General features: G+C 53.3%; 1 protein-coding gene and 1 pseudogene across 1 annotated transcript; one reads left to right on the forward strand and one right to left on the reverse strand.

The window, feature by feature from the left end:
* The first annotated feature begins 242 nt into the window (after window positions 1–242).
* On the forward strand, window positions 243–10,168 carry CEL (carboxyl ester lipase). Its single transcript, XM_030818393.1, has 11 exons — window positions 243–389; window positions 3,056–3,206; window positions 3,292–3,414; window positions 3,692–3,889; window positions 5,256–5,386; window positions 5,564–5,671; window positions 5,842–5,959; window positions 7,413–7,599; window positions 7,797–8,000; window positions 9,203–9,400; window positions 9,730–10,168. Exons 1-11 carry the CDS (start codon window positions 243–245, stop codon window positions 10,166–10,168), a joined length of 2,004 nt encoding a protein of 667 aa, XP_030674253.1.
* Window positions 10,169–19,121: 8,953 nt separating this feature from the next.
* On the reverse strand, window positions 19,122–19,943 carry LOC115836397 (annotated as a pseudogene).
* Between the last annotated feature and the right edge of the window lie 671 nt (window positions 19,944–20,614).

Below are 20,614 nucleotides of genomic sequence, written 5' to 3' on the forward strand. Positions count from 1 at the left end.
CCCTTCCAGGACACATCAGGCTGGATGGCGACATCTCCCCACCCTTGAATGAGACTGCTTTGTGCTGCTCTGGGATTTGCACCCAGCTTGGACTGCCCGCTCCACGGGCCCCAGGAAAAGCTCGTACAGATAAGGTCAGCCACATGGGTGGGGGGCCTGCAGCATGCTGTCCTCGCTGTCCCAGAAGTCATGTGCTCGGTCCCCTCTAAAGCCCCTTTGGGGACCTAGGGGACAAGCAGGGCATGGAGACATGGAGACAAAGTATGCCCTTTTCTCTGACAGTGACACCAAGCCCTGTGAACAAACCAGAAGGCAGGGCACTGTGCACCCTGCCGGGCCCCGCCACCCCCCTTACCACCCGCCACCTTGCCACCTGCCTCTTCTCCCAGGTAAGCGGTAACCTGCACAGGTGCACTGTGGGTTTTGGGAAAACTGGATCTCCTTGCACCTGAGGGGGTAGAGGGGAGGGAGTGCCTGAGAGCTCATGAACAAGCACGTGGCCTTGGATCCGGCTCCATAAATACCCGAGGCCCAGAGGGAAGGCCACCCAGAAGCTGACACACACCATGGGGCGCCTGCAACTGGTTGTCTTGGGCCTCACCTGCTGCTGGGCAGTGGCGAGTGCCGCGAAGGTAAGAGCCCAGCAGAGGGACAGGTCCTGCTGCTCTCCCACTCAATCAGGAAGTTTCTCAGCCTGGAAACTTCAGGCCAGGCTGAGAAAGAGCCCAGCACAGCCCCGCAGCAGATCCTGGGCACTCAACGCTCATTTCTATGGGGACAGGCGCCAGGTAGAACACAGGATGCCCAATTCCATTTGAATTTCAGATAAACTGCCAAGAACTGCTGTGTAAGTATGTCCCATACAATATTTGAAACAAATTTATATGGGCCGGGCACGGTGGCTCACGCCTGTAATCCCAGCACTTTGGGAGGCCCAGGTGGGTGGATCACTTGAGGTCAGGAGTTGGAGACCAGCCTGGCCAACATGGTGAAACCCTATCTCTACTAAAAATACAAATATTAATCGGGCGTGGCGGTGGGTGCCTGTAATCCCAGCTACTCGGGAAGCTGAGGCAGGAGAACCGCTTGAACCTGGGAGGTAGAGGTTGCGGTGAGCTGAGATCATGCCACTGCACTCCAGCCTGGGTGACAGAGTGAGACTCTGTCTCAAAAAATATAAAAGAAAAAGAAAAAAATGAAACATACTAAAAAACAATTCAGTTTACCTGAAATTCAAATGTAATTGGGCTTCTTGAATTTGCATTTGCTAAGCCTGGTGATCCCATCTACCAACCTCTCTGATGGCGACCTTGCTCCCATTTTACAGAAGGGGAAACGGGCCCAGGGGCAGGGAGTGTGGAGAGCAGGCAGACGGGGTGGAGAGAGGCAGGCAGGCAGTTTGCCCAGCATCGCACAGCTGCTACCTCCTATTCCTGTGCAGAAACTTGAAAGCCGGGCTATTCCACACCTGGGTCCGTGTCCCTCCAGAAAGAGAGCCGGCAGGCAGGAGCTCTCTCGAGGCATCCATAAATTCTGCCCTCTCTGCCTGTGAAGGAGAAGCCACAGCAACCCCCAAGCCCCACAGGAAGCTGGAGGGAAGGAGCCAGAAGCAACACATGCAGGCATCATGGGCATCCTGGTGTCGGTGCTGGTGTTGGTGCCCGGCCCAGTCCCTTCCCCCAGCAGGAGTCACACTGGGGACCCCAGATCCCAACCATGCTGTTCTGCCGCCTGCTGTGTCTCAGGCCCTGGGGACTCCTCTCTCCACCTCTGCTGCCTGCTCTCCACACTCCCTGGCCCTAGGACCTGGAGGTTTGGGCAGTGGTCCTGGGCTCCTGACTCAAAGGAGAGGTCACTCTTCTTGGGCGAGCTCTTCTTGGGGTGCTGAGAGGCCTTTGGCAGGTCAACACAACCCCTCCCCATTCTCCCACCCTGAGGCCCTCAGGCCAGTCTCAACTGCACAGGGATCACGCCACTGGCACAAGGAGACGCAGACACCTCGCAGGGGATGCCCATGATGCCTGCATGTGTTGCTTCTGGCTCCTTCCCTCCAGTTCCAACCGCCACACTCTCCCACACCAGTGTGGCAGGGGGCCCATCACCCTAGACTTCAGAGGGCTGCTGGGACCCTGGCTGGGCCTGGGGGTGTAGGGCCACCCTGCCCTTCCCCACCTGGAACCTGGCATAGGTGACAGCCAGCAAGCAACGACCTGCTCCCACCATGCACCACGGGAAGGGGGAACTGCTGCCCAAGATGGACAGGAGGTGGCACTGGGGCAGACAGCTGCCTCTCAACAGGGTGACTTCAAGCCCAAAAGCTGCCCAGCCTCAGTTCCGTCAGGGTCAGAGGGTGGATGAGCAACAACCTCCAGGCCCCTCGTGGGGGTGGACAGCTTGGTGCACAGAGGCAGTTCTCATGGCACAGGGAAGCGTGGTGGGGGTGAGGGGGGTGGTCCCTAGGGGGTTCTTTACCAGCAGGGGGCACAGGAACCGTGGGGACTTGGGCATGGGGCCATCGACTTTGTGCCCAGCCAGCTAGGCCCTGTGCAGGGAGACGGGAGGAGGGAAAAGCAGGCCCCACCCCTCAGAAAGGAGGAAGGTTGGTGTGAAACATCCCGGGTACACTGAGCGTTGGGTACGCTCCTGCTGGGAGCTGGACAGGCCTCCCATGTGAGGGCAAACAGGCCGACAGGAGACACGGCTGTCGCTCATCTTCCACATGGGGAAACAGGATCAGAGTCAACCTGGGTGGCCATAGCCAGAACCCAAACCTCCATCCCACCTCTTGGCCAGCTTCCCTAGTGGGAACACTGGTTGAACCAGTTTCCTCTCAGATTCTGGGAGCAGGACACCCCCAGTGATAAGGAGAGGAACAGGAATCCTAAAGCCCTGAGCATTGCGGGGTAGGGGGTGCTGTCTTGGTCTCCTGTGCAGAGCTGTCCTGCTTTGAAGCTGCCTTTGCCTCTGGGCACGCGGAGTCGGCTTGCCTTGCCCCCTCCAGATTCAGGCCGATGGGGCCTGAGCCCCCCTGACCCTGCCCGTGTCTCCCTCGCAGCTGGGCGCCGTGTACACAGAAGGTGGGTTCGTGGAAGGCATCAATAAGAAGCTCGGCCTCCTGGGTGACTCTGTGGACATCTTCAAGGGCATCCCTTTCGCGGCTCCCACCAAGGCCCTGGAAAATCCTCAGCCACACCCCGGCTGGCAAGGTGGGAGTGGGTGGTGCCGGACTGGCCCTGCGCTGGGGCGGGTGAGGGCGGCTGTCTTCCTCATGCCAACTCCTGCCACCTGCAGGGACCCTGAAGGCCAAGAACTTCGAGAAGAGATGCCTGCAGGCCACCATCACCCAGGACAGCACCTACGGGGATGAAGACTGCCTGTACCTCAACATCTGGGTGCCCCAGGACAGGAAGCAAGGTCTGCCTCCCCGCTACTCCCCAAGGGAACCTCCCATGCAGCCAGAGCCCCGGATCTACTCCTGGCTTGAGTCTGGGGGCTGCAAAGCTGAACTTCCATGAAATCCCACAGAGGCGGGGAGGGGAGCGCCCACTGCCGTTGCCCAGCCTGGGGCAGGGCAGCGCCTTGGAGCACCTCCCTGTCTTGGCCGCAGGCACCTGCTGCACAGGGACGGGGGACCAGCTGGGGAGAGGGCCAGGCGGGGCGTCTGGGGTCACCAGCCGCTCCCCCATCTCAGTCTCCCGGGACCTGCCCGTTATGATCTGGATCTATGGAGGCGCCTTCCTCATGGGGTCCGGCCACGGGGCCAACTTCCTCAACAACTACCTGTATGACGGCGAGGAGATCGCCACACGCGGAAACGTCATCGTGGTCACCTTCAACTACCGTGTCGGCCCCCTTGGGTTCCTCAGCACTGGGGACGCCAACCTGCCAGGTACGTGGGTGCCTTCGGCCCTGAGGTGGGGAGACCAGCGTGCTGAGCCCAGCCGGGAGGTTTTCCTCAGCGCCCCTCACCCCAAAGAACCAGTGGCGGTCCACAGAAAGACCCGGAAGCTGGAGTAGAATCATGAGATGCAGGAGGCCCTTGGTAGCCGTAGTAAAATAAAAGATGCTGCAGAGGCCAGGAGAGGTGGCTCCTGCCTGTAATCCCAGCACTTTAGGAGGCCCACACAGGTGGGTCACTTGAGCGCAGAAGTTCAAGACCAGCCTGAAAATCACAGGGAGACCCCCATCTCTACAAAAAAATTAAAAGTTAGCTGGGGACTGGGCGCGGTGGCTCACCCCTGTAATCCCAGCACGTTGGGAGCCCAAGGTGGGTAGGTCACCTGAGGTCAGGAGTTTGGGACCAGCCTGACTAAAATGTTGAAACCTCTTCTCTACTAAAAATACAAAATTAGCCGGGCGTGGTGGTGCTTTTGTAATCCCAGCTACTCGGGAGGCTGAGGCAGAAGAATCGCTTGAACTCAGGAGGCGGAGGTTGTGGTGAGCCGAGATCATGCCACTGTACTCCAGCCTGGAGAACAAGAGCAAAACTCTGTCTCAAAAAAAAAAAAAAAAAAAATTAGCCAGGCGTGGTATCTCATTCCTCTGTTCTCAGCTACCTGGCAGGCAGAGGCAGAAGGATCGCTTGAGCCCAGGGGTTCAAAGCTGCAGTAAGCCGTGGTCGTGCCACTGCACTCCAGCCTGGGCGACAGAGTGAAGCCCCATCTCAAAAATAAGAGGCTGTGGGACAGGCAGACAGGCAGACAGGCTGAGGCTCAGAGAGAAACCAGGAGAGCAGAGCCGAGTGAGAGAGAACAATACCTTGAGGCAGAGACAGCTGTGGACGCAGAAGTGGCAGGATACAGACAAGAGGGACTGGGCAGGGGCAGGAGAGGTGCATGGGCCTGACCATCCTGCTCCCCACAAACACCACCCCCTCCAGCACCTCACCAACCCAACCTCCTGGGGACCCACCCCCTTTAGCACCCCACCCGACTGAACCTCCTGGGGACCCACCCCCTTTAGCACCCCACCCGACTGAACCTCCTGGGGACCCACCCATACAGCACCGCACCCGACTCAGCCTCCTGGGGACCCACCCACTCCAGCAACCAACGCGACCTAGTCTCCTGGGGACCCACCCCCTCCAGCACCCTACCCGACCCAGCTTCTTAGGGACCCACCATTTGCCAACTGGGGCTCTGCCATGGCCCCAACTCTGTTGAGGGCATTTCTGCCCCACCCATGCTGATCTCCCCTCCTGGAGGACAGGCCTGGGCCACTGGTCTCTAGCACCGCCCCCCCTGCCCCGCCCCCAGGTAACTATGGCCTTCGGGATCAGCACATGGCCATTGCTTGGGTGAAGAGGAATATCGCGGCCTTCGGGGGGGACCCCAACAACATCACGCTCTTTGGGGAGTCTGCTGGAGGTGCCAGTGTCTCTCTGCAGGTCTGGGGATCCCCGTGGGGAGGGCCTGCCCCGAAGGTTGAGAGGAAGCTCAAACGGGAAGGGGAGGGTGGGAGGAGGAGCGTGGAGCTGGGGCTGTAGTGCTGGGGTGTCCTCATCCCAGCGTGGGGTGGGCGGAGTGGGGAGCGGCCTTGGTGACGGGATTTCTGGGTCTCGTAGACCCTCTCCCCCTACAACAAGGGCCTCATCCGGCGAGCCATCAGCCAGAGCGGCGTGGCCCTGAGTCCCTGGGTCATCCAGAAGAACCCACTCTTCTGGGCCAAAAAGGTAAACGGAGGAGGGCAGGGCAGGGCTGGGCAGGGCGGGGGCGGAATTAATACCCAGGTGGGGGCCGTCCACATTTCCATTCTTTATCCTGGACCCCGTCCTTGCCTTCAAATGGTTCTGAGCCCTGAGCTCTGGCCTCACCTACCTGCTGGCCTTGCTCCTGCCCCCAGGTGGCTGAGAAGGTGGGTTGCCCTGTGGATGATACCGCCAGGATGGCCCAGTGTCTGAAGATTACTGATCCCCGAGCCCTGATGCTGGCCTATAAGGTGCCGCTGACAGGCCTGGAGTGTGAGTAGCTGCTCGGGTTGGCGCATGGGGTCTCGAGGTGGGGGTTGGGGGGGTACTGCCAGGAAGTACTCTGGAGAAGAGAGGAAGGTGCCAGAGCTGCGATCTGGTCCTGTTGCCAACTAGCTGGTGTCTCCCCTCGAAGGCCCCAGCTGTAAGGGAGAGGGGGAGCCATTTCTTCTTTTTTTTTGAGATGGAGTCTCACTGTTGCCCAGGCTGGAGTGCAGTGTCGCGATCTCAGCTCACTGCAACCTCCGCCTCCTGGGTTCAAGTGATTCTCCTGACTCAGCCTCCCATGTAGCTGGGACTACAGGCACATGCCACCATGCCCAGATAATCGTTTTGTGTGTTTAGTAGGGATGGGGTTTCACCATGTTAGCTAGGATGGTCTCGGTCTCGGGACCTCATGATCCGCCCACCTCAGCCTCCCAAAGTGCTGGAATTACAGGCATGAGCCACTGCGCCCGGCCCCTTCTTTATTCTTATCTCCCATGAGTTACAGACTCCCCTTTGAGAAGCTGATGAACATTTGGGGCCCCCTCCCCCACCTCATGTATTCATATGCAGTCATTTGCGTACAATTTTAGGGAGATTCATAGACCTCAGACCAAGAGCCTTTGTGCTGGATAACCGTTCATTCATTCATTCAGCAAACATTTACTGAACTGCAGCACTGGAGCCTCCAGCTCTGCTATACTGTACCCCGGGAAGGCCTGGGGACCGCTTCCACAAACACCTCTGCATGTCAGCCTTACCAGCTTGCTAGGCTAAGGCTGTCCCTCGCTCATTCTTCTATGGCAACGTGCCATGAAGCCAAGTCATCTGCACGTTTACCTGACGTGAGCTCAACTGCACGGGCTGGACAAGCCCAAACAAAGCAAGCCCCACGGCCCCGCTGGAAGCAAAGCCTGCTGTGCTGGGCCCTGTGACAGCCGGGCCCCGCCTGCCTCAGCAGCCACTGGGTCCTCTACGGGCTCATCCAGGGGTCTGGAGTACAATGCAGACCTCGCACCATTTTTGGCTGATGGACTGGAACCCAGCCCTGAGAGAGGGAGCTCCTTCTCCATCAGTTCCCTCAGCAGCTTCTAAGTTTCCTCCTTCCTGATTCAGGCTCAGCAAAGAGAGAGAGGAGAGGGAGAGGCTGCCGCTGAAGAGGACAGATCTGGCCCTAGACAGTGGCTCTCAGCCTGGGGACGTGTGGCAGGCCTGGAGACATTTGTGATTGTCACAGCTGGGGAGGGGGTGCTCCTGGCACCTCGTGGGTCGAGGCCGGGGATGCTCTAAACATCCTGCAGGGCACAGGATGCCCCCGATGGTGCAGAATCAACCCTGCCCCAAGTGTCCATAGATCAGAGAAGGGAGGACATAGCCAATTCCAGCCCTGAGAGGCAAGGGGCAGCTCAGGGGGAAACTGGAAGGTACAAGAACCTGCTAACCTGCTGGCTCTCCCACCCAGACCCCATGCTGCACTATGCGGGCTTCATCCCTGTCATTGATGGAGACTTCATCCCCGATGACCCCATCAACCTGTACGCCAACGCCGCCGACATCGACTATATAGCAGGCACCAACAACATGGACGGCCACATCTTCGCCAGCATCGACATGCCTGCCATCAACAAGGACAAGAAGGAAGTCACGGAGTAAGCAGGGGGCACAGGGCTCAGTGGCGACCCGAGCGGGAGGGCCGCCGGGAAAGCACTGGTGAGGGGGCCAGCCTGGAGGTGGAAGGCACTGAGTGGAGGATTGGGAGTGAGGAAGTTAGCACCAGTCGGGGTGAGTACGCACACACCCTCCTGTTGGCACAGGCTGAGTGTCAGTGCCTACTTGATTCCCCCAGGGAGGACTTCTACAAGCTGGTCAGTGGGTTCACAACCACCAAGGGGTTCAGAGGTGCCAAGACTACCTTTGATGTCTACACTGAGTCCTGGGCCCAGGACCCGTCCCAGGAGAATAAGAAGAAGAGTGTGGTGGACTTTGAGACCGATGTCCTCTTCCTGATGCCCACCGAGACTGCCCTAGCCCAGCACAGAGCTAACGCCAAGTGAGGATCTGGGCAGCGGGTGGCTCCTGGGGGCCTTCCTGGGGTGCTGCACCTTCCAGCTGAGGCCTCGCTGTGGGTGGCTCTCAGGTGTCTGGGTTGTCTGGGAAAGCGGTGCTTGAGTCCCCACCTGTGCCTGCCTGATCCACTTTGCTAAGGCCTGGCAAGACTTGAGGGCCTCTTTTTATCTCCCAGCCTATAGGGGTTCACAAACCCTATGATCCTCTGCCCTGCTCAGTCCTGCACCCCATGGGCCTTCCCACTGGAGAGTTCTTGAGCTACCTTCCATCCCCCCATGCTGTGTGCATTGAGAGAACACTGGACAATGGTTTCTATCCACTGACTCTTATGGGCCTCAACTTTGCCCATAATTTCAGCCCACCACCACATTAAAAATCTTCATGTAATGATAGCCAATTATAATAAAAAATAAGGCCAGACACAGTGGCTCATGCCTATAATCCCAGCACATTGGGAGGTCAAGGTGGGAGAATCACTTGAGGTCAGGAGTTTGAGACCAGTCTGGCCAACATGGCAAAAACCCATCTCTACTAAAAATACAAAAATTATCCAGGCATGGTGGTGCACACCTATAATCCTTGCTACTCAGGAGGCTGAGGCAGCAAAATTGATTGACCCAGGGAGGTGGAGGTTGCAGTGAGCCGAGATTACGCCACTGCACTCCAGCAGGGGCAACAGAGTGAGACTATGTCTCGAATAAATAAGTAAATAAATAATAAAAATAAAAAATAAGTTAGGAATACGAAAAAGATAGGAAGATAAAAGTATACCTAGAAGTCTAGGATGAAAGCTTTGCAGCAACTAAGCAGTACGTTTAGCTGTGAGCCTCCTTTCAGTCAAGGCAAAAAGGGAAACAATTGAGAGCCTATACCTTGTCCAATCTAATCGAAGAATGCACATTCACTTGGAGAGCAAAATGTTTCTTGATACTGAATTCTAGAAGGAAGGTGCCTCACAATGTTTTGTGGAGGTGAAGTATAAATTCAAGTGAAATCGCGGAACCCGTGATTCCATGAATTTGGTTCTCAGCTTTCCCTTCCCTGGGTGGAAGAAGCCCCATCTCTTCATGGGAATTCCCCAGACACTTCCCTGCCGGCTGCCCGGGACCTCCCTCCAAGTCCGGTCTCTGGACTGATCGGTCCCCAGTGAGCACCCTGCCTACTTGGGTGGTCTCTCCCCTCCAGGAGTGCCAAGACCTACACCTACCTGTTTTCCCATCCATCTCGGATGCCCGTCTACCCCAAATGGGTGGGGGCCGACCATGCAGATGACATTCAGTACGTTTTCGGGAAGCCCTTCGCCACCCCCACAGGCTACCGGCCCCAAGACAGGACAGTCTCTAAGGCCATGATCGCCTACTGGACCAACTTTGCCAAAACAGGGTAAGGCGTGGATTGAGTGCAGGGCGGAGGGCCACAGCCAAGAAGGGCCTCCCACCACGAGGCCCTGTTCCCTCACTTGCCAGTGGAGGGACTTTGGGCCAGTCACTTAACCTCCCCCTGCGTCGGAATCCATGTGTGTTTATGGGATAAGAGCTACTGGCAGAGCCCCAAGCCCGTGCACGTGCACAGCCAGTGCCCAGTATGCAGCGAGGGGCATGGTAGCCAGGGCCAGCTCAGAGGGCGGGGATGGCTCAGGCGTGCAGGTGCAGAGCAGGGCTTCAGCCCCCAGGGAGTCCCCAGCCCCCGCACAGCCTCTTCTCACTCTGCAGGGACCCCAACATGGGCCACTCGGCTGTGCCCACACACTGGGAACCCTACACTACGGAAAACGGCAGCTACCTGGAGATCACCAAGAAGATGGACAGCAGCTCCATGAAGCGGAGCCTGAGAATCAACTTCCTGCGCTACTGGGCCCTCACCTATCTGGCGCTGCCCACAGTGACCGACCAGGAGGCCACCCCCGTGCCCCCCACGGGTGACTCCGGGGCCGCCCCCGTGCCCCCCACGGGTGACTCCGGGGCCGCCCCCGTGCCCCCCACGGGTGACTCCGGGGCCCCCCCGTGCCCCCCACGGGTGACTCCGGGGCCCCCCCCGTGCCCCCCACGGGTGACTCCGGGGCCGCCCCCGTGCCCCCCACGGGTGACTCCGGGGCCCCCCCCGTGCCCCCCACGGGTGACTCCGGGCCGCCCCCGTGCCCCCCACGGGTGACTCCGGGGCCCCCCCGTGCCCCCCACGGGTGACTCCGGGGCCCCCCCGTGCCCCCACGGGTGACTCGGAGGCCGCCCCGTGCCCCCGGGCTCTAGCCCCCCGTGCCCCCCACGGGTGACTCGGAGGCCGCCCCTGTGCCCCCAACGGGTGACTCTGAGGCCACCCCTGTGCCTCCCACAGATGACTCCAAGGAAGCTCAGATGCCTGCAGTCATTAGTTTCTAGTGTCCCATGAACCTTGGTATCAAGAGGCCTCAAGAGTAGGACCCCAGGGGCTCCCCTCCCATCTTGAGCTCTTCCTGAATAAAACCTCATTTCCCTGTCGGCGTCTTTCTTTGCTCCCAGGCTAAGCTGCAGGATCTGCCTGTCAATGGCAGGCTTGCTTTTTCATGCCCAGCTCGTCTATCTTTGGCCAGAGGCGGCCTCAGGTTAACCTCTGTAGTCCTTTGACACAACCCTTGGGTCTTGGGCACCTTCCTTTCTTGCAGCCACCATGATGGTGCAGGCTCCAGCCCCTCCCTGGCATTTCCTGCCATGGACCCGGCCCAACCATCTCCCCAGGGTACACTCCTTCGTCTGTGTGAATATGGTGTTTAGAGACCCCAATCTGGTCACCAGGGGTGGTGCTTGCTCCTGGGATTTCTTTACTGCTAGGGCTTTGGAAGAGACAGAGCCAGGAAATAAGTATTTTTTTTTTAACCAGTAAAAAATATATATATATATGAGGCCGGGCACAGTGGTTCACACCTGTAGTCCCAGCACTTTGGGAGGCTGAGGCAGGAGGATCACTTGAGGTCAGGAGTTGGAGACTAGCCTGGCCAACATGGTGAAACCCCATCTCTACTAAAAATACAAAAAATTAGCCAGGTGTGGTGGTGTGCACCTGAGGTCCCAGCTGAGGCAGGAGAATCGCTTGAGCCCGGGAGGTAGAGGCTGCAGTGAGCCGAGATCGCACCACTGCACTCGAAGCACTGTTATCCAAAAATACACAAAGAGCTTTTAACACTCAATAAATTTAAAAAAAACCTGATTCCACAATGGGTCAAAGGCAGACACCTCACCAGAGAAGCTATACGGGTGGCAAATAAGCATCTGAAAAGTTAACCTAGGTTGGGTGCAGTGGCTCACACCTGGAATCCCATCACGTGCAGAGGCCAAGGCAGGAGGATCTCTTGAGCCTAGTTAATTCAAGACCAGCCTGGACAGCATAGCAAGACGCCATCTGTATTTTTTTCAAAAAGATACCCACATCGTATGTTGTCAGGAAAATGCAAATTTAAACAGTGAGCTACCACTGCATACTTGTAAGAATGGCCAAAATCCAGAAAATTGGCCAAACACCAAATGCTGATGAGGACGTGGAGCAACCAGAACTCTCATTCAGTGCTGTTGGGAATAACAAGTGGTACAGCCACTTTGGAAGACGGTTTGGCAGTTCCCCAAAAAATAATGCCTATTTCTTCCATGTGATCCAGCACTCTGATTCCTTAGGATTTGCCCAACCTGCAAACAGGTGTTTATAGCTGTAAACCAAAAATAAAACTCCAAGCCCGGCAACTGACTGAATGGAACGCCCTCTCGGCCAAGGGAACCCAAAGGAACCTGAAGGTTCAGGCCATGATGAGCAGTAGGGGTTGGACATGCCTCATTGTACTGTCTTCCCTTTGGAATTCAGGCACAGCTGACCAGCTTTAAAACAGAGACCTTAAGACTGGCAGAACAGACTCTGTAGAAATAAGATATCAAATTCCAACCTGACTGTAGTATAGCATCACATGACAGATAGCAGGTCATGAAAGAAATTGAAATATTTTACCCCAAAATGTATTTCTTTGACATATTTTGGAATGGCCCTGCACAGCTATCTCTTGTGGAGGAAATTTGCATTCTGTGGAGAATCTCCTTCCCTTACCAGGTCATTTCTGAGGAGTCCAGCACCTTTTAGAGGTCTGAGAGGAAACATTTGCCATCTATTGTCTCTAAGGGAAGCCATCTATGAGACTTCATTTACATAACAAAAATCTTGGGCCAGGCACGGTGGCTCATGCCTGCAATCCCAGCACTTTGGGAGGCTGAGGTGGGCAGATCACCTGAGGTCGGGAGTTTGAGACCAGCCTGACCAACATGGAGAAACCCCAACTCTACTAAAAATACAAAAATTTAGCTGGGCGTGGTGGTGCATGCCTGTAATCCCAGCTATTCAGGGGGTGGAGGTAGGAGAATTGCTTGAACCTGGGAGGTGGAGGTTGCAGTGAGCAGAGATCATGCCATTGCACTCCAGCCTGAGCAACAGGAGTGAAACTCTGTCTCAAAAAAAAGAAAGAAGAAAGAAAGAAAAGAAAGAAAGGAAGGAAAGAGAAAGGAAAGAAAGAAAGAAAGAGAAGAAAGAAAGAAAAAGAAAGAAAGAGGAAAGAAAGAAAAAGAAAAAGAAAGAAAAAAAGAGAAAGAAAAGAAAGAAAGAGAAAGAGAACCTTGGTCTTCACAACCTTTTAACTTAACCAAGACTCCCCTTTCTATTGATTCCAGGGTTTTTGATAATAACTTTTTCAACCAATTGCTAATTAGAAAATCTTTGAATTCACCTGTGATTTGTAAGCCATCCCAAACCCTCTCACATTACTGATTTATGTCTTATGTCCCCCTGAAATGTATAAACCCAAGCCGTAACTCAACTGCCTTGGGCACATGTTCTCAGGAACTCTTGACGCCATGCCTCTGGTTATAGTCAATCATATTTGGCTCAGGATAAATCTCTTCAAATATTTTACAGTTTGGGTTTTTTGGTCAACATAGCAGATGTTTATAGTAGCTTTATCCATAATTGCCACAACCTGGAGGTAACCAAGATGTCCTTCAGCAGGTGAATGGATACAATACATCCAGACAATGGAATTTTTTTCAGGTCTAATGTTGCGGGACGCAGAGGACCAGAGAGACCAGTACAGGTGAATACAGGAGGATATTTATTTTAAGGTATGCACCGGCTCAGTGGATTCACATCCAAAAAGGTGAGCCTTGAACAAAGATAGAGTGGGGTTTTTATAAGCAGGCTTACAAAAGCAAAACAAAGGCAGTCAATCATAGAGTGCATAACTTGTGGCCTTGCCTAGCTGGTGGCCTTGTAGCTGTGTCAAAAGAAAAACAAGAACTGGCTAAATACAAACATTTGTAAAACATAGTCATGCTTGGCCAGGCGCGGTGACTCAGGCTTGTAATCCCAGCACTTTGGGAGGCCGAGGCGGGCGGATCACGAGGTCAGGAGATCGAGACCACGGTGAAACCCTGTCTCTAATAAAAATACAAAAAATTAGCCGGGCGTGGTGGCGGGCGCCTGTAGTCCCAGCTACTCGGAGAGGCTGAGGCAGGAGAATGGCGTGAACCCGGGAGGCGGAGCTTGCAGTGAGCCGAGATCGCGCCACTGCACTCCAGCCTGGGCGACAGAGCGAGACTCCGTCTCAAAAAAAAAAAAAAAAAAAAAAAACATAGTCATGCTTAAGAGGCCAGGGAAAGGAGTAATGTAAAGGAATTTGTCTTTCTCTCTGTTTTTCCTCAACCTTGCTCTGGAGGTGGGGGGCTGTCTGGAGCCCATTCCTTTGGCCTTGGCTTTTTGGACAGCGTTATCTTATAACTGTCCTTGAAGTGAGCTGCTAAGCAGAGGAAAACTTGTTTCTTTTTCTTTTTAGCCCTCACTACATTTTTCCCTGCTTCGAGACCTTTCATAAAAGAAGTTTAATAGAAGGCCTCACTATTACTTAATTCTGCATGAAGAGACAAGTTTTCTTCTTTGGGCAAAGGTTGATATTTATGCAGAGCCATCAGCTGAGTGGTAGTTTGCCTAGCTACTATCGCCTCTATAGCTGATTGAATGCTTCTAGCAAGGAGAGGTAAGAGACAAAGGAGTATTAGGCAACTTCCTAGTACAGCCAGAACTACTCCTATTAACGTCTTGAACCCTCCGAAAAATGAAAACCAGTCTCCAAAGAGAGAATCTGGAGGCCACCGTTTCCAAGTTGGAACTGGAACATGGGCGAATTTTCTCATTCTTGCAGTTATTTCTATAATTGCCTTTCCATTGTCACCAGTTTCCGGGCAGCAATTAGTTCGATTGAACTTTCCACGTCCTCCTCCTTCCTGGGCGAGGAGGTAGTCTAAAGCTAATCTATTTTGATAGATAGCATTCCTCATTTTTGTAGATTGCTGGGCTAATAGATCTAAAGCCCTTGCTGTTTCATCAGTGATGATCTCAAGCATTATCTGTAAACTTAGGATGCAGTTAAGCATGTGAATAGGAGAACAGTTACCCCATGAGCCATCTTCCCCCCAGGTGGCTGGCCCACAGTAGTGAATTATTCTCTCAGGGGGCCACTCATCATCTTTCCAGTCCCCTATGGCTGTGTCTTTCTTTATGCTCCTATATTTCTGTTCTCATCATAGACAGGATACTCTAAGGCTTCTCCTTGTCTTAGAGGGATTAAGAAGACGGCCTAATTGTTCCAAGTACACAGGCCCCTGTCCATTTGGCTGGTAACTGTCGGTAGGCCCACGGCCCACAGATCCGAGACCAGAGGGTGCTTGCCAAATATTTGGAGCTTCAGGCTGATACCAGGTGTGGTTTAGAGAAGAGAAGAGAAACGGGAGAATGGATTTGAATGAGGTGGTTTGGGACTATCTTTGCCGCGCTATAAAGTGTTTCCTAATTTTTTAACATGTTTGCTGTCCCAAACATGTTAATTCCCCTACTGGGTCTGTAGAAGTTTTTCCCTAGCGAGCAATACAGTATTTCTCGATAATAGAAGTTTTTAAGAGCCAGATGCTTGAACTTGTGGGAGTCAGTGTGCAGGAAGAGTCAGTCAGAGTAAAGTTATCTTGAGGCATTAACTCTTTTGCTTCCCAAGGCCATTGGTCTCCCATGTTAGTCCCTCCACAAACATAACATGAGGAGATGCCCAGTCTGCCAGCAATGTTTTCAGCCATCTGAGCAAACAGGTTTTTGGCTAAAGGGGGAGGCTCAGCAACTTTTGATTTCTATGCTCATAGAATGACTTAAAGACTTGGAATTGCCGCTGGGATGACTTCTTGGTTTGAGTCCTCTTTATAATATACAAATTTACTTTTGTATATTATAAAATTTACTTTTGCATATTATAAAATTTACTTTTGTATATCTGTATAATATACAAATTTATTTTTGGCTGCTGCTTTGTAATGCCGCGGAGTGACCTGTAGTCCATACAGGTAGATCTGGCTCTAAGATAGGAAGATTTACAGGATTGCAAGTGCTTGACTTACAATCTGGTTTTGTTGGCACTTTGATGAGCAATATTGGCTTTAGGCTCTGTGATGATCGGTGGGTGAACTGTGTTGTGCAGTTCCAGCAAGCTATTGCTAGGGTCTTGGAGAGGCAAACAGGATGTGCACGTACACTTTTGTACTGGCAGTTTGTATAGTACCCTGTAGGACCAGAGATTGCGAGATAGGTTGGGTTCATGGATGTTAACTGACAAATATCGGCTATAGACCCCCCTGGGGGAGACAGGATTGGGTTTGACTTATAAGACTTCCTTTCTTTGACCCAATATGAACCTCAAACCAAGCCCTAGGTAAAGACTTAGGGTCATAGCATATATAAGGCTGGCCATTTCCTGGGTCACAAATTGAATAGGTGATCTGATTGTAAGTACAGGTTCCTAGGTGAGTCCCTGTACACTCCTAGTAAGTATAGTATAATAGAGTCTTAGTTATACTGTTTCCTGACCATGTAGTGTGTGTACAATGGGGACACCTTTCTAAGGGTGCTTCTTTTAGCATGGTCAAGGGGGGTAATAACAGCAAAACAATGTACAGCATATTCGTATCCAGCAAGGACAGAAGAGGGCCTTGCCTGGGGGAGGAGATTGAGCACAGCGACAGAACAATAGCACCACAGTTAGTAATATAAGGAAAACGACTAGTCCTAAGATTTCTAACCACATTTACTTGCTTGACGAGTCCTCAAGCTTCGGCCGTGCGTAGACTAGTCAGCTTCGGGTGTGTGACTAGAGCGGGGCTTGTCTCCTTAAGCTTCAGCCATGTGTTGACTGATCAGCCTCCCGAGTGACCAGAGCAGGGCGGTTGTCCTCAGCAGCAGCTTGTTCTCTTCTCAGGATCAGCTGGGTTGGATGATCTGTGTCCTGCTGGCTGGTCCACTTGTTTTGAGCTGCCGCTTTCAGCCAACTGTGGTGGATCCAAGACATAACACCTGTAACTTTAACAGCAACGGGAGTGGACAAGATTACAGTATAGGGCCCATCCCATATGGGTCCTAGAGAAGTTGGATTCCACTTTTTAACCCAAACAGAGTCTCCAGGTTTATTTATTTATTTATTTTTATTTTTATTTTTTTTGAGATTAAGTCTTGCTCTGTCGCCCAGGCTGGAGTGCAGTGGCGCGATCTCGGCTCACTGCAAGCTCCGCCTCCCGGGTTCACGCCATTCTCCTGCCTCAGCCTCTCCGAGTAGCTGGGGACTGCAGGCGCCCGCCACCACGCCCGGCTAATTTTTTGTATTTTTATTAGAGACGGGGTTTCACCGTGGTCTCGATCTCCTGACCTCGTGATCCGCCCGCCTCGGCCTCCCAAAGTGCTGGGATTACAAGCGTGAGCCACCGCGCCCGGCCAAGTCTCCAGGTTTAAAGGCGTGTACTGGGTCTGTTAGGCTTATAGGCATCCTTTCTTGTACTCAGCCATGGACCTCTTGCATGGCTATTCCTAAAGCCTGCATTTGCTTTCTTAAGGTTAATTCCTCTAGTTCCTGGAGATCACCTTTAATTTGACCTATGATTTGGGGTTGGCCAACTGAACAAAACCTCATAGGGTAAATACTCAGTTTGGTGGGGGGTGCACCTGTCTTAGAGGAGGACCACAGACAAAACCTAATCTTATCTCAGATGAGTTTCCTGGCAATATTTCTTCAGTAGCTGCTTGAGTGTCCACTTCATGCATTCCACTTTTCCTTAACTATGCAGCCGATAGGCTGTGTGTAACTTCCAGTTTATTTTTAACAGTCTTGTTAAATCTTGTACTATTTCAGCTACAATTGCCGGCCCATTATCTGACTATAAAGACAGAGGCAGTCCAAACCTGGGGATAATATCTTTTCACAGTACTTTAGTCATTTGTCGTGCTTTTTCTGTCCTGATGGGGAAAGCCTCAACCTATCCTGAGAAAGGTGCAAATAAACACTAGCATATACTGATAGCCTCCGGCACGGGGCATTTCGGTAAAGTCTGTAAGCAAGTTTTCACAAGGCAGGGATCCTTCTCCTGTTCGGTTCCCAGAGGGGTTCCTTTTCGCCTCTTTCTGTAACTTCATATACATTAGCCTTCATCTACATACATTCATATACATTAGCCTTCATCTACATACATTCATATACATTAGCCTTCATCTACATACATTCATATACATTAGCCTTCATCTACATACATTCATATACATTAGCCTTCATCTACATACATTCATATACATTAGCCTTCATCTACATACATTCATATACATTAGCCTTCATCTACATACATTCATATACATTAGCCTTCATCTACATACATTCATATACATTAGCCTTCAGTGAGAAATCTGGAATCCAGATACGGCAGAATCCTGCTGCCTTCAACTTCTAATGTGACCATAGACTCCTGGAGGCCCAGTGAGAAGGAGCCCGGTCTGTTCTAGTCCTCACGTCCTTCAGCTCCTGCCAGCCCAATCAAATTAGTATCTGGTTCCTCTAAGGTACGGCAGCCCGGCCTATGGCCTCTTTGTCTTGTGGCCTTGGCCATCTCCCTCATTGTCTTCTGGACATTCATCCTTCCAGTGTCCTTTCCTTTTGCATCTCTCACGTTGATCCCTCTCTAGCCTTGGTCAGCTCTCAAATCCTTGTCTAACTTGAACTCTTCCACGTCCACATCTGCGTCCACATCCTCTCACATTGCTGATTTCTCTTCCTATAAGGGCTGCTGCCAACAGATCCGCCTTTTTCTTAAGCCTTTGATCTGCTTCCTTTTTCCTTCCTTAGTTCTCCTGCTCCTACAGTCAGCTGGCGGGGCTGGGCAAGGACAAACCTGAATATAAAATTCAGCGTGTCGGCTGCCCACCAGTCCTTTACGCTTGGAGAAGAGAGAGATATTTCTCTTTTTCTTCTCTTCTGTCTATTAAACCTCCGCTCCTAAAGTCCTCGTGTTTGTCCCTGTCCTAAATTTTCCTGGTGCATGACGATGAACCCCACGGTATACAGACCAGACAATGTAGCGGCTTCAAGGGATTTGAGTGAGGAAGGAATGAATCAGTGGAGCCCAGGGGGGTTTTAGAGCATTGAAACTATTCAGGATGATACTGTGGGGACCAAGGGAGAGCTTTCCCCTTCTCCCTCTGAAGGACCACTGAAAAATCACTGACAGGTTGTCTCATAGGAGAAAGGGCATACATATTTGTTTAATGCGTATACACGGGAACCTTTGAAATGAAGAGCCAACTTCCCGACAGAGCACAGAGCTTAGATACCACCTTGAGGTCCCACAAAGAATGTGGGCTCAGAGCATGGCCAAAACTAGGTTAGGGGCTGGGCGCAGTGGCTCACGCCTGTCATCCCAGCACTTTGGGAGGCTGAGGCAGGCAGATCACTTGAGCTCAGGAGTTCGAGACCAGCCTGGCCAACATGGCGAAACTCCATCTCTACTAAAAATACAAAAATTAGCCAGGTGTGATGGCGGGTGCCTGTAATCCCAGCTACTTGAGAGGCTAAAGCAGGAGGATCCCCTGAGCCCAAGAGTTCAAGACTGCAGTGAGCTGTTATTGTGCCACAGCACTCTAGCCTGGGTGACAGCGAGACCCTGTCTCAAAACAAAACAAAACAAAAACCCCAAATCTGTGGACTCCGGGTGACTATGACATGTCAATGTGGGTTCATAAAGTGTAACAGCTGTACCCCCTGGTGGGAGATGTTGATAATGGGGGAGACTGGGGTGGGGCGAAGACATACGGGAAATCTCTGTAACCTTCCTCTAATTTTGCTGTGAACCTAAAGCTGCTCTAAAAATGTACATATACATAAACTGGGGCCTTCCTTTCCCGCTGCCCTGCCCCAGCCCTCTCCCCCACCTCCTTCCTCTCCCTGCTGCCTCCCCTCTGCCCTCCCCTTTCCTCCTTAGCCACTGTAAATAACACTGCAGCAAAGGCCTGAGGCAAATGCCTTTGCTTTGGGGCGCCCCAGCCGCCTGCAGACCCCCTATTTCCTGTGGCCAAGGTCCTCCTCCCACCCTCCAGTCCTTTCCCCAGCCTCCCTTGCCCACTAGGCCTCCTGAATTGCTGGGCACTGGCTGTGGTCGACAGACAGAGGGACAGACGTGGCTCTGCGGGTCCACTCGGTCCCTGGCACCGGCCGCAGGGGTGGCAGAACGGGGGTGTAGTTGGTGTGGGAAGCACAGGCTCCTGGGGGGCTGTTGGGTGGGAAGGCTCTGGCTGCCCTCGCCCTGTCCTCATCACTGCAGAGGGCTGTGCAGTGGCTGGAGCTGCCACTGAGTGTCTTGGTGAGGGTGACCTCACACTGGCTGAGCTTAAAGGCCCCATCTGAAGACTTTGTTCATGGTGTTCTTTCACTTCTCAGAGCCTTTCCTGGCTCCAGGAGTAACACCCGTTCACAGGAAATACGAGTGGCCTCCTCCTCCTCCTCCACAACCTCACACGACCTTCTCCCTTCCCTCCCGCTGGCCTCTTTCCCTCCCCTTCTGTCACTCTGCCTGGGCATGCCCCAGGGCCTTGGCTGGGCCCTTTCTTTCCTCAGGGAAGCCCTCAAGGTTGGGCTAGACTCCTCCCCATCCCCCACCCACACCATGTCCCCCTGAGCCTCTAGTCCTCCTTCCCAGGACATGTCAGGCTGGATGGCGACATCTCCCCACCCTTGAATGAGACTGCTTTGTGCTGCTCTTGCACCTGCACCCAGCTAGGACTGCCCGCTCCACGGGCCCCAGGAAAAGCTCGTACAGATAAGGTCAGCCACATGGGTGGGGGGCGCACAGCATGTCACCCTCTCTGTCCCAGAAGTCACATGCTTGGTCCCCTGTGAAGCCCCTCTGGGGACCTAGGGGACAAGCAGGGCATGGAGACATGGAGACAAAGTGTGCCCTTTTCTCTGACAGTGACACCAAGCCCTGTGAACAAACCAGAAGGCAGGGCACTGTGCACCCTGCCGGGCCCCGCCACCCCCCTTACCACCCGCCACCTTGCCACCTGCCTCTTCTCCCAGGTAAGCGGTAACCTGCACAGGTGCACTGTGGGTTTTGGGAAAACTGGATCTCCTTGCACCTGAGGGGGTAGAGGGGAGGGAGTGCCTGAGAGCTCATGAACAAGCACGTGGCCTTGGATCCGGCTCCATAAATACCCGAGGCCCAGAGGGAAGGCCGCCCAGAAGCTGACACA

Source organism: Nomascus leucogenys, chromosome 8 (genome assembly GCF_006542625.1).
Source record: "Nomascus leucogenys isolate Asia chromosome 8, Asia_NLE_v1, whole genome shotgun sequence".
NCBI classification, from domain to species: Eukaryota; Metazoa; Chordata; class Mammalia; order Primates; family Hylobatidae; genus Nomascus; species Nomascus leucogenys.

What these genes read in the sequence shown, in the direction of transcription:
- CEL (XM_030818393.1), top strand. Translation starts at nt 243, where the DNA reads ATGGAGACATGGAGACAAAGTATGCCCTTTTCTCTGACAGTGACACCA. An exon ending in TGGGGACGCCAACCTGCCAG is followed by an intron (nt 3,890 to 5,255) that starts GTACGTGGGTGC and finishes CCCCGCCCCCAG; the next exon opens with GTAACTATGGCCTTCGGGAT. An exon ending in CAGCACAGAGCTAACGCCAA is followed by an intron (nt 8,001 to 9,202) that starts GTGAGGATCTGG and finishes TCTCCCCTCCAG; the next exon opens with GAGTGCCAAGACCTACACCT.